The sequence below is a fragment of the Aquila chrysaetos genome, chromosome 12 (assembly GCF_900496995.4).
Source record: "Aquila chrysaetos chrysaetos chromosome 12, bAquChr1.4, whole genome shotgun sequence".
NCBI classification, from domain to species: domain Eukaryota; kingdom Metazoa; phylum Chordata; class Aves; order Accipitriformes; family Accipitridae; genus Aquila; species Aquila chrysaetos.
Window position 1 is genome coordinate 40,545,409 of NC_044015.1, and position 13,950 is coordinate 40,559,358.

Here is a 13,950-nt window from a genome sequence, read left to right on the forward strand (position 1 = left end):
TGTTTCAGAGTGATCTCGGCTGTATGGGGATAAACCCAGAGGAACTCCATGGGTTTCTGTGGAGCTGCTCCATATTTTTCCTCAGTGTGATTAACACAGGAATGTTACTCCACGCTTGGCATATAAGGCGTTTTTGTGAGACAAAATAGGCAATCATGGTCTTGCCAAAATAAAGTTCCTCGGCTGGATAAAAGGAGCAATGGTATATAAATACCAGTGTTTCCTTTCATTTTCATCTCGCACACACTGTGCGTAAATCGCTTTGCTGCATGGCTGGTATGTGTGCATGCCTTTTTAAATAGTGTTTGGCTTAATCCTCATTTAATTTTTTGTGCAGTTGTAAAATACATGTTTTGTATTACCAAACCACGATAAGAGTTAGTATTGATATGAACCAGCATTTTACCTACTCAAAGATAAAAAACAGCTTTTAGATTTGATAAAGTACAACTGCAAAAATATGCTAGGACAGACTTTATTAAAACAAGGCTCTAGAAAGAGGTCTATTATCTTAAATAATATTTGTCCAGGGAGGGAATGCGTTAATATAATACTTAACATGCATACAACCTTATCAATACCAATTAATTTCAGAATTACAGCTGAAATTTTGGTGTCACGCAGCTCAGCCCATCGCACCATGCAGAGGCAGATAGGAAGTCTGGCAGACGCGGCCGCGCGCTGTCTTACTGAGAAATGGTAGAGCCGGATGTTATGAGTACCTTGAACACAGTTTGCATCAAAGTACCCAAGTAATCACGTGTAAAATGTCTTAGAAATTTGTGATCCATTCGCAGAGGCAAGTTAGCATAATTACTTCTAATGCAAACTTTGATCGAAGTACTGTTCTCAGTTGCTGACACACTGGAATAATGAAATAAAACTAAATAAAGCAACTGGGATAGTTTAGTTTGTTGGTAAATACAAAAAAATTATGTATCTTGCAAACTTGGACAAGTCCAGAAAAATATGTACCTTTTCCTTCTGCCACTTGAATCATAAAAAACCCATGGTGCTGGTTATGGAGGGAGGAAAGTGGATTTTTCACCCTGAATACCAATTATTGGGTGTAAATGAGCTGCAAAGTGGGATTATCTTACATGTTTTCTACAAACACCGTACTGCAAACAAGCTGGGCTTTTCTCTGAGTTGCTCAGACAAATGCTTTAAGCTTGCAGTGTTGTGAGCTGGTTGACCTTGCAAAATTAGATGTTTCCATCTTTATTTACCACAACAACAACAACAACAAAAATTGGAGGTCAGAATTTACTTAATAATTCTTTTAATGCTGCTGCCAGAAAATAGGCAGGAAGGCATGTTGCGACCTATTCACTCTTTTGGGGTAGCAGGAGGAAAAGGCAGTGACTGCCTTTTTTTCTAGGAACAAAAGTTTTAGAAGGGATTTGGCCCATTTCTGAGTAGAAAGCTGCCATTTTTACACAGTTCTTTCTTCAAATTGGGATTTTCAGAATCTGGGGCTAGGCATCCTTCTCAAGGCTAACCAAAATATGAATATTTTGGTCCCAAGATGGTTACTGAAGTGTGGTTTCTTCACGTGGGTCTGTGCAGCCTATGTAGAGAGGCAAAATGCTTTTAAAGAAAACAAACAAGCTCTCCGTGTCTTATCCGATTACCATTAGGGAATGGATGGACGGATCTTAATTTTCACCGAAGCATATTTTCACTCATGTTTGTTGTCTTAAGAATGACTTTCTTATCTCAAAAGCAATCTTTTTTCACAAGACATTCTCAGTTCATTATAACTCATGATACCCTTTAAAGCAGACTGGCTATTCCCAGCTGAGGAGCCTCTATTTATGTGTGTCTGTCAGGAGCGGAATTTATGATAGACCTGCAAGTTATGTGAACTTTAAATGTTTTCACAGTTGTTAAACTTGACCAACTATTTCAATAAGACTAACTGCTTAAAACGGTTTTGGACTTATCAGCTACCCCCAGCCAAAGCATGAGTATTATGCTCATAAACGCAGCAACCCCCAGACTGCTTGTCCGCAGAGAAAAACGCTGTATTCCTACCTTGACATAATTCCTAGGAAGTCCGTTTAGAAAAATATGTTTTCTGCTAGATTTTTTAAAGGAATCTGGAATTTCAGATCAACTTTTTCCACGTAGTTGCTCTCCATCCTTTGTCATTACTGTGTAGTTCCTGGCCTCTCCCCTGTCCCATGAAAGGGAACCACAGATACACACTTCAGGGCAAGAGTTACCACATTGAGAGGAGCAAGGCTACATGCCTGTAAAATTAGTTATCTGCAACTAATTATTAGCATCTGAATTAGTATTGGGGCGTGTAACAGTGATGCACAATGCTGAGCAGGTACAGGGCTCATGCGTTGGGGTACTGGCGTGCTGAAGTCCCTACTGGTGCCCCTGGGTTCCGACAGCCCTCATGCACGCTGTGTGCTCCGGCATCTCTTTGGGTAGAGCTCAGCAATTCGGCTCAGCAGCTTCAGCAGGATCTGTGAAAACTTCTGTTAAATAAAAGGAGAAGTAACATAGCTAATTTTTGCAGTAAGTTTGAGCTTATGGTGGTTACTGTTGTTTTTGTAGCAATTGTGGAGTATACTAGTTACTGATGGGTGCAAATTTTTGGTCAAATAATAGTTTAAACAAGCTAACATGTATTATTTTTAATTAACTTGTGCTGAGGCATGTGTTTCACTTTTAATTCAAGTGTCAGATTTGTGAAGTCTGTTTTTCATCATGCTTAAGGTTAAAATATTAGGTCACTAGAAGAAAGACCTATTTGAGTCACATAAGACAAATTAAATGTTAGAAGGAAGGAGAGGGGAGGGAGGAGCAGAAATAAAGCTGTGACTTCAGAAAATGAAGTAAAGCAGGAAAGAGTTAGTGAGATAAAATGGGCTGCAGAAGTTCTGAAACTCATTTTGTAGTGCTCAGTGTTGACTCTTGGTGCTTACAAGTTTTTGTATCAGTTAGGAATAGTTCAAAGCTGTATTTGCAGTGTCCTGAGGCCCAGGAAGGAATGGGATATTGCCTTCTGCAAGAAGTCTCTCCTGGGCAAAGAACAATCTGCAGTAGTTTTATCAGGGAATAAACAAGGTCTTTAAGACATGTTGGTGGAGAATGGGAAGTTTGGGTGTCCTTCCATAGGCGGGAAAGAAAAAAAAAACCGCATGGGGTGGAAAAATAGCTTGAAGATGAAGATACTTTGCCATGTTATTTAAATAGTCTATGTGTTAGCACCATAAATAATTGTCTTTTGCTTTAGATTAAGTGTTTTCATTTTTGATGTTCTCATTTATGAATGTGTGTTATTTCCTACATATTCCAGAAGCCTTGACTACCCTGTTGCAAAGGTAGGTATCTATTATACAGTAGCATACAAAATCACTTTTGCTGAACACTTGAGCTGTTTCAGTCCTCAGCAGTGAAAAATCAGTTGTGAGAGAGACAGGAATCATTACCATTAACTGGAAAATTTTAAATGTTAATTTTTCCTTAAAAAAAGGACATCTGACAAAAGAGATTTAACGTAAGGCAAACAAAAAGGTGTTACTTAAAACCTTGTTATTATTCTCACCCTTTTCTAATCACAGGGGTTCAAAGTACCCATGTCCCTGCTGTTTTCTCAAACCAATGCTCCTCGGAGGACCCAACTCCTTATGCATTAAAGCCTGGTTATGCCACACTTTTGGTGTAAAGAGACTTTCTCATGTGGTATCAGTTGCATGAACACTCACTCTGAGGCCCCATTATGCCTGTAAAAAGGCAGTAAAATATTTGGGAATAAAGCCCTTAATGTCCAGATCAAGCCATTTGAAAGGTGACTCAACCTTGACCGTAATATTTAAAGTTTCTTTCTTGAATATATCACAGAGGTGCACTTTTCTGTATGAGGGGGGAAAAAATCAAATTTGTGGGCGTGATGCACAATGTAATCTGCAATTTATTTTATTGCTAAATGAAATCTGAACAACCTCCATAACTTCGTGTGACTAAATAATGAAGAAAATCCTTAGTATTGGGGATTTTTATTTGACTAGAGACTGAATACAGTCTGGAGTATGTCCTTTGTGATATGACCTATTTGTAGTCCTAAGTATATCCTCCTGGCAGACCCCAAGAGTCAGAAGGGTGTGTTGTTCTCCCGTTCCTATGTGAAAGAGTGCCGGCCTCATGCAGCACTGAGCAAACCTGTAGTAACTCCCCCGTATGGCAGTGCTATAGATGGAGAACGGTCTCCGGGGAATATCAGCTTCCTGGTCAAATAGGTCACTGAAATACTTTTCGTGCGTATGAAAGCAATGAGGTGTTTGATTAAGGAGCTCCATCGGATCTGGTGGCTTGATATCACTTGTCCTGCACCAAGCCGTGATGGTTGGGCATGGGGGGCTGATGGAGATGCGGCAGTCGGGCTGTAGTACACTTTGAGGCTGCTCACAAAATGTGCGTTCAGAAAGGTCCCAGTTCTTAGGGATTTGGACAAAAATCTGAGGGATGGGGCCAAGGCAGGTAGAGGAATTTTCTTCCCTTTGCCTGTCTGCCTTATTTCATGTCCAGCTTCCCGGTGCAGTGCCTGAGGGTTGCTCTCTCGCCGTGTGAAAAGAAAATCGCATCTTTTCACGGATGCGGATGTGAAATGGTCCGGTCCTGCCCGTCCGCTCCCGAGGGCCGTCAGACCGATTGGCCTGAGCCCCTGTGGGGCAGAGGGAGAGTCTGGTATCACTCAGGGCAGGGCGGCTGCAGCCGATTTATGGGGTGAAGCTGATGATCGTTCCATCAAAAACTCCTTATCTAAAGGTTAATGCTTGATGAGAGGTGGATAAGGAATGTGTGTGTGAGATCGTTGCAGCTCTGTGAGGGAATCCAGGAGGAGGGAGAGTGTTTTTCTGTGCAGTACAAAGGTTCGATAGAAGAGGCAACGGTTAGCACTTGTAATCTTATCCCGCTTGACTGCTCTTCAAAAACATTTTACTTTTTTTTTCATCTGCATCTAGAAAGTTGGACGAACCAACCTTCCAAACGTAACCTTAAAATCGCTTTGTCAAACAAAACGTAAGTGCAAGAAGTTTCCTGCCATTTCCGTAACTATGAGCATATGATTTGCAGTTCATCTTGAATAATGATGTAAGAAATCTGCCAGGAAAGATCCAAACGCTGTTACCAGGGTTGTTTCCTAACCAGCTGCAGCTGCTGAGCAAACGCGCGGCCGGCTCGCACCCTCGCCTGCAGGAACGCCCATTGACTTTGCAGGAGGAGGTTTGGTAGGGAAGGGATTGTTACGAAGTGTTTAAGAGGGGGAAAAAGAACAAATCTCAGAGGCTAACATCCCAGCTAGTTTATTTATTTTTGGTCAATATTTAGATCAAATTCACAGCCACTGTTATTGAGCTTTTCTAGGCCGCTTTTGCTTCTCCGAAATGAGTCATTTTGATAGAGGCGCTGTAAAACTTTCGTATGATGACAAAGAAAAACATGCAGTAATTGCTTCGGTGCATCCTTGCCAAGGGATTAATTGCACGAGAGATGTATTTTATTAAGCTTCCAAAGCTGTGGATGCTGCCGCGCTGCCCAGATGAGGTTAGTAGAAAACACATGTCAGCTCTCACCAGTGATGTTTATGTCTCTGCACAAACCTGCCTCCTTTCAGCACCGAAATCCTCTAACGAGAAGTGACTGGGGGAGGGGAGCGCAGCGATATGCAGCCCTGAGAAACGCTCAGACCAATATGTTTGGGTAATTGGAAGATTTTTGGGGGGCCAGGGAATTTTGTCTGTCCCAGTTTTAGCGGAGAATGGCCATAATGGGGCCCCAGCGCTGGCCTGGGCCCCTCAGTGCCGTCCCATGTGCTAAGCCGTGCAAAACAGCATCCCAAACTCAGTTAATTTTGGATGCTTTACCCGTCTCTGGATCGGAGGCATCACGTTAAACCAGCTATCAGTCTGGAATGTGAGATAATGACTAAGTAGTTACTTAGGCAGATTGTATTCGCTTATTGATTTTTTTATTATTAGTAGTAGTAGTAGTAGGAACGAGGTGTATCAGTGGTGGTATGGGACTCTGTAAATTTAATGATGTCAAAGGACAGCGTTATTAATTTTTTTATTTTATGCCTATGCTTTTCTAGTGAACCATTTAAACCCTAGCTGCCCTGCGACTTTAAAGGGGTGTCAAAACAGCAATAGCTTATATTACACAGAACTTTTCCTTAAATTACACAGTGACATGCAAGTCTGGGCAATTCTCTTCTTTTTGCAAAGTAAAATGCAGCCCTCACATTTCTGAAATATTGTTATGAAACAGAGCCAATATGTTCCCATTTTCAAAGCGAGGCACAAGCAACTGGGTTTTGCTCTTTGGAAAGTATGACAGAATATTATTCATCTGTTTGCTTTAAGGGATATCTGCCAAGTAAAAACTCTTTTCATTTTATTCTGTGTGAAGCTGGAACATGAGTACGGAACAAAATACAATTTATTTAACAATGTACAAATAATTTATACAGCATTAATGCATGTACAGAGGGTGTATTGGATATATGTAATAATAAAAATAATTTATGGATACACCTTTTAATTAACTGCAAAGTTTTCTAGAGCATGTTTCTTCCCCGTGTGCTGTCACCTATCAGCATTCATTATGAACTCAACTCCCCTAAAGCAACACCCTCTATAAACCCCAGTTGTAGGTTGCAAATCTGTAGGTGCGTGACTCAAGTGTTAAGAAGGACATTTTGGTGCAGCTCTTGAGTGGGCACAGGAGTCTGCCCAGGTGCCGTGCGGATCCCTGCCTGTGCCAGGGTGACAGGAGCTAAGCTCTCTGCTCACACTTCTGTTTTTCCTGGGAAGAGAAGGGTATAAAGCACTTGGTTGTCTGAACTAGGCAACGTTGGCTGCATTTTCCCATCAGTACTCTGCTGTTGGATATAAATTATTTAGATAAACAGCTCTGACTAGTTTAGTGCTATGGTAGAACTTTTTTTTTTTTGAGCAAGACAAAATGCCTTTCACTTTGTAAGTGAAAAAAATGTCTGAACAGCCTTCATGCACAGCCAAAGCTACTCCATCTCCACTTGGTAGATCTCGGAGATAATACACCACTTATTTGCTTTTGCTCTTCAAATCAGTTAATCTTCGTAAATCAGTCTGGCTTTGCACGCGCACCTTAATCCCGTGCTGGCTTTACTGAACATTATGATGTCCTTTCCCCTGCTGCTTTTATTAATCCTCACTGCCTCTATGTACACTCACCTGTTTACATTGCTGTTAGAGATTTGCTTACTGAAATAATGGTAATCCAATGATCCCATCTAACCAACATACTAATGGACCTAAGCGTAAGTGTGTATCCTAGCAGGCTGGTGTTGGAACGGGCATCAGGAGGGAGGGCAATGCTCCTACGTCTTGTCTTGGGACACCCACAGCATTTGGGATTTTGTCTTGCCTTGTCCTACAACTCTCCTTTGCCCATTTTCACTCAAGATATCAAAATTAGTCCTGGATTTATGATTCTTTCTCGTTGGGTACTCATTCAAATCCTTCTTAAAGCAAAAGAAAAAAAAGGGGAGGAAAAAAAAGAAAGAAATCCATGGGGTGTGTTAGAAATGACCACACAATTACACCATCTTTGGAATATGTATTTTTAATACGTTGGATATTGTGAAAATAAATACAACATGATTTCACAACGTTCAGTTTTTCTATTAATTTATAAAATACTTCTAAGTGAACTCATGTTAAAGCCTGGTTACAAAGCTTTTGCTAAACTAAGTTCGTGGACCCATTGTTGACATTTGCTGGGAATGTTGTTTAGATTCAGGCAATTTCTGGTAATTCAGAAAAAGACTGGGAAAGAAAAGACAGTGTGTTGGGAAATGGACTCTGATGGATAATCTTGCAGAAATGGTTTGTATTTAGAAACCAGACTGCAGAGATGCATTTGGATGAGGTGGATACCACGCAGCCCCTCCAGGTTTAGTGCGAGCTGATAAGAAACAAATTGCAAACTGATTGTTATTGCTTTTCCGCTGCTGCAAGGTACTTTGCCTGGTTTGCATGGGGATGCCTAAAAAGCTGGTGCTGTTTCAAGTCGAAGGCAACTAGAAATTCTCCCCGGTTTCAGGCTGCAACAGAAAGGCGCTGTGCTGGGAGGCAGATCAACCTTTCAATTCACTGGAGCCGTCACGCCACGAGCAGATGAGATCAAGAGATCTCTCCTAATACAGCTCATGTAACTACCTCCTCTGGGATCCCAGTACAGAGTCAGAGATTTTGGTCCTCCCTTCCTTTCCTTTCACGTTTTTATGCATTACTGTATCTCCCATAAGAAACAACCCTCTGGGGAGCTTCTATTGATGAATCGCTGTCTCGGGAGTGCCTGCTGCACTCAGTCCTGCTGCCTGTTGGTGATCCTGCGTTTGCCTGGAAAAGGGCCAGGGAGTTTGTGGCGTGCGGGAAGCGGCGGACATCAGTAACGGGGTAACCTTTACGGAGAGCAGCACCTCCGTCGCATGTACGAAGCATGCGTTTCGACACCGCAGCGATGCAGCAGTGCCACAGCGGTGCCAGACCCAGCGATGGATGGTGTTCGAGTCTCAAACCTTTTCTGAATGTGCTTTTTTATTCACCGTAAGAGCTTTGCACGTGGAGCTGTAAGAGCTGTTGTGAAGGAGAAGAATGAAAGAGAATATCCCAGACAGAAGAGAAAGATCTCGCTGTGCAGTTAGGTAACACCAAGAAAGCCATTGGGAGGGTCTGAGTGAGAAGCAAAGGGAAAGAGGAAAAGCATGAACTTGCACTGGCCATTCTTTGGTTTAGGGTTGGTTTATTATTTTGTTACCATTTCAGTATGCGAAAAGCTGCTGGTGACCCAGGGTTGACAGATGTAAATATTGCTAGCACAAACGAAAAAAAGAGGGGAAAATGAACCTGAGCACTGACAGTGAATTCTTTGTCAGTATTTGAAAATTTTTTTGTGTGCTGTGACTTGGTCTCTCCTTCTGGCTCTGTCTAGGTGACCTGTGTTGAGACCTTTGCCATCTTAAACTACATGTCAAGGGCAGGGTCCTTTTACTTGTACAGTGACTTACTCATATTCGGACGTACCCAGAGAGACATGAAGTACCTTATTACAGTGCTGATTTTTCTATGCAGCCTCTGTAATCCATAGAAGGAAAGATGCTGCTCAAGTTTGGGCTGCATGAAGACCCAGCGCATCCCATGTTGATGCAGGCTCTAGCCTCGGTCAGATTAAGTTAGTGAGTTGGTGTGGACACCCTTCAAATCTCTTACTCAGTCTTCTGTAAACTTTGTGCAATCAGATACTTAAAGACACCTGAGTACAGTGTAAATTTAATCCGTGGTACTACTATTATTGCAGGAAGCCAGAAGTATTGTTGCAGGGGGAACTGCAGCGGGATCTAAACGCAATGAGCAAGCTCCAAGATAAACATCAAGGCTAGAAATATTTAAAGACCCAAACAGAAAACAGAGTGGAAACCAGATCTGAAAAGAAATAATCATAAAACACTACAGTGCTGTATCATCTGTCAGTCATTAAAATCCAGCGCTTTCCTTTTTCTTGTGTAGTCTTCACTGAACGGTTGCCAGGGCTTTGCGGGGTGCAGGCAGCGGAAGAAGTGGGAGTCGGGTGGGGGGCAGCACCCAGACCCCCAAATCTGACACTGGGAGGGCGGCTGAGCTGCCCTGCGACTATCGCTGAAGTTGCTCCCGCGAGCTGGCCTCCGTGGTTTTCACCTGCTGACTGCTTGCCTCTCTAGTTCAGCAGAGATTTTGCCCGAGTGATTAAGTCCATCCCCAATCAGCAATGCCCATGGGCTTAGATTGACTTCCATTCCATTAGAATTTAAGCTCGTCCGTAAATTTTAACACATTAATTGCTGAATCAGGCCTCATTTACCTCCTGTTTGAGCCTCTTTTGCTGTCGGTAGAATCAGATCAGGACCATGAAGCAGATACGCATTTGAGCAGTGATGCTGTGATTTGCTTACAAAAAGCATGTGAGGTATGCAAAATGTGAACTACGTAAAAGGAATCGGCAATCTCAGCCTTGATCCCAAGAAACTGATAGCTGCGTTTTAAAGCCAGCCGCCGAAGTGGCTGCCAGTTGGCAGCAGGAGGTGGGGAATGTGTTTAAGCTGTGTAGGAGCTCTGCATGCTATTGTGGGCTCCGTGTCAGGCTACAGCTCTGGTTTTGGATGAAACGTCTGGCGAGCAGAGGGTGTTCAGCCTCGGCAGCAATCTGTTCAGCGGGAAATGGTCTTAGATGGAGAGCTGGCAGCCGCCCCCCCAAAAACACTGTATTGTGGGCAGCGATGGCTCGGGGGGTGTCTGTCTGGCAGAGCTGCAGCTGCATTGGCAGCAGCGTTGTCTCCAGGGCCGCCCTGGGTATCGCTGGGTACAGCCCATCGAGGACCAAAGGGATGCCCTGGGAGGCCCTAGATACTAGATGTAAACGTTTCCATCCTGAGCCATCTCACAGAAAAGAGCTGCCCGAGGGAGGGAGGGCAAGAGACATCGTGAAGAGATGCAGAGGCAAGAGGGGGTTTCGTGTGAACCTGAACGGCTGACAAAGGGCGATACAGAAACAGAGCCAGGGCCTGAGATGTGGCCGCTTCTTCATCGACTAGCGTGTGCCAGTAACTTCACCACAATGATGTGTTACCAGCCTGTGATCAGGACTCCTGTTGTGGGAGCTGCTATTTTGAGCTCCTGCTAGCTGTCAGGAGCAATAGATGAACCTCACAGCCCAGTACTTCTCTTCTTTTTCACTGTGCCCCCGCAGAGCAGCTCTGCGAGCGGAGACCAGGCGACCGCGTCCTCTCGTGTCTCAGGGGTCCTTCTCTCATACTCTGGTGCTCCTGTTCCTTTTGTTTGATTTATTCTTCTGGCCCATTATGGAGCTGATTTCCAAACCAACTCAAAGTAGTGCCTGCTCCATTTTGAGCTACTAATCTCATGTTTTACCTCTGTGAATTCAAGGCTGGCATGCAGCCCCAGGGGCAGAGGTGGTGGGATCCAGGCTCTCCTCTTTACTCTAATCTTCACCTCCCAAGATTACCTCCAAAATCCTGTTCCTTGGGGCATTTCCAGCTAGGTAAACTGGTGTTCCTGCTCACTCGAAATCCTTGCTGCATGCAGCTATTGCGGTTAAATCTTCTTTAGTTCAAAGGTGAGCCTCAGAGTGAGGTGAGTTTGCTTTGTTGATATGTTAATCGCATTCCTCCTGGTTTTGTCTTCTCTATCTAGTTGTGTGCTTAAATTGTAATGTCTGATCACCTTCAAGAGCAGTTGCTGTTAGGTGTAGTCCCTGAGTTAAATTCCATAATAAATTATAATAAATAGTAAATGAATAATGAATTATATCCTATTGGGGGATTTATTGATTAGAGGATGGAGGATTGACCTCCAGAGCCTGCAGTAGCTATTGTGGTTTTTTGGCTCAGATTTCAGCTGTTTTGTCTTCTCTTCAAGAGCCAAGAGAGTGAAAATATTTTCGCCAGAGCTGACTCCGTGCAGAAACACATGGATGTGGTTGTGTGTCTCTGTTTACATCTCAGGCTATCTTTGTTGGCTCAATACTATCTGTTATCTGACGTATCTCAGCCTACCATCGCTCTAGTTAATGGAGAGTTTAATTGGCAGTTTAAAGGTTGTGCTTTTGCAATCCAGTTTCCAATGTACTTGGGAACATCTTGGGACCATCATCCAATGAAGCTTGGACCCCTTCCCGTTGGTTTCTCAATTGATGCGAGATGTCTGTGGAAGGAGGTTTCCATCCCTACCATCCCTCTTTCCCACCCCCCTGTCTTCACAGTCATAAATTACTGCAGTTAATTCATGGTGTCTAGCTTCTCCCTGTGAACTGGAAAACAACGCTGCGTGAATCCTGGGATGGTGCTCTGGAGCTGGTAGCTGAGGAGTGCCGGGAGATGTTTGGGGTGTCCTGGAAGGCGATCCTAGCACTTCTTCCAGCTAATCCCATTAGCTCGCCCTGGCTGCTGTGACAGGGCGCTGGGGAGCCGGGCTGCAGGCTGGCCGCCTGCTCTAAGCCATGCACACAATGAATGGGTGACTTCAAAGAGGCTAAATGTAATTTGCATTTCCAAGCTCTCACAGCCAAGGTCTTCAGGAGGGGATGAAAGTGTCTTTTGTTAAACTTAATGGCAGAGTTGATTAAAAAAGCTGTGATTTTTCCCTATTAAGGCATAGTCTAATTCCACCGTTAGACTTTCGGCATCTGGGGGAGGATGAATTCTGCAAAAAAAAAAAAAAAAAAGCACACAAAGAAAGTAACGTGTTGCCTACCCAGCTGTGATCATACTTAGGGATATTCCAATATCATTTTTCCTAATTTGAGAGCCATATAGTAGCTGCCTCGGGTGGGTACCGGCATGAATAACAAAGAAATTATCAGCAAATTTTCATTAGGTATGTCCCTTTGCCGGGGCCTCAGCAGAGCTGAGGTGTCCGTCTATCCAGAAAATGGGTCCCGAAAAACTCCAGCTGGATTCTCAAAGCAAGAAAGTAAAAGGGCTGATTCATGGAGTTAGGTGCATGTTTCAGTGATCGTGTATGCAAACTCCTCCTCAAAACATCCATAAAACTATCTGTTGTGTGCCAGCACTTAGCTGTTGATTATCTGTTCAAAATAAGCAGTGACTGGTCTGCTCTTCAGAGGTTTAGTAATTTCCTTTCTCTGCTTTGTTTGAAGAATATTGGCAAATAATTTCACATCTGGATTTATGTATTAAATGTCTCCTATATTGCATAAAACAAAGCACCTAATGAAAGAAATCTGTCTATTTAACTCCTGTCTTAGCTTTGGTTCTGTTTTAGCAATAACTGTTACCACACTCAGGAAGACTGAAGAAACATTTCCTATTTCAAGGGTATCAGTGATGGGAGTGGTTTGATTTTCTATACACGCTTTAAATTCTGTCTCTGCTAGCATGACTCTTCATCCTATGTTTATCAATATTAAGTACAAGTTTGGTTCAAAAATAGAAAACAGCACGTTAGCTGCTTTAAATAAACATAAATCTTTTTCTTCAGGCAATTTATGTTTTCTGTTGTAATCAAGGCTGGGTATATTCCTGAGTATAGCCTTCCCCCTCAGGCAAAAAGCATTCATTTCATACAGTGTCAGTGCATATCCTGGCTAACCTGAAATGCCGCTACCTGTTTTTACCAGGCAGCTGGAGTCTTTTTAAATAATGAAATATTCAATATCTTGTTGAGTATAAGGATATATTCACTTTGGGCTCGTTTGTGAGATACTGAAAACTACCTGCAGCAGTGTGGGAATCCTTTAAGGTTAAAATCATCCAGGGCACAAAGCCTGTGCCGTGCCCCCTGCACTACCTAAAGACCATATAATCCCTTATCACAGGCTGTTAATGGAGGGGAAGCCGGCATGTGGGCTCCTGCGCTGGGTGAGCGTCACCCAGAACGAATCGCAGAGTGCAAGACAAACACAGTAAGCCCCTCACATCTGCCTCTAATAATACAAGTGCCAGCTCCCTGTAGTGACATTTTGTTGCAAAGTCGCATGTGAAACGTTTCACCCTTTTGTGTTTATGATTGATTTCAGTGACGAGTATGAAGAGGACGGTTTTTGCCAGCCCTACAGGGGGATTGCTTGTGCACGATTTATTGGAAATCGAACCATTTATATGGAGTCTTTGCATATGCAAGGTGAAATAGAAAATCAGATTACAGGTGGGTAAAAAATGTACCTGCTTCTTCCCCACGAAGCTGTCTTTTCCTAAAAAGCTGCTAAAGTTTTATAAACTGCAGTACTATTTTTATTTGCTCTTCATCCTCTTTTGCTGTGAGATTCCCACCACAAAGTTCACCCGCGACTCCTGCGTTGTGCAGCGTCAGTGGAGAGTCGTCTGAAGAGTGACGATCTGAGAAGCCTTCATGTCTCTGGTCATCCAGCTCC

General features: G+C 43.2%; 1 protein-coding gene across 2 annotated transcripts in view; it reads left to right on the plus strand.

The window, feature by feature from the left end:
• Positions 1-13,950, plus strand: part of ROR1 (receptor tyrosine kinase like orphan receptor 1) — a 173,070-nt gene that overhangs the window by 145,207 nt on the left and 13,913 nt on the right. For both annotated transcript variants that reach the window (XM_030033854.2, XM_030033855.2), the window contains exon 5: positions 13,597-13,724. In XM_030033854.2, coding sequence (XP_029889714.1) covers positions 13,597-13,724 — 128 coding nt within the window. The remainder of the gene's footprint in view (positions 1-13,596; positions 13,725-13,950) is intronic.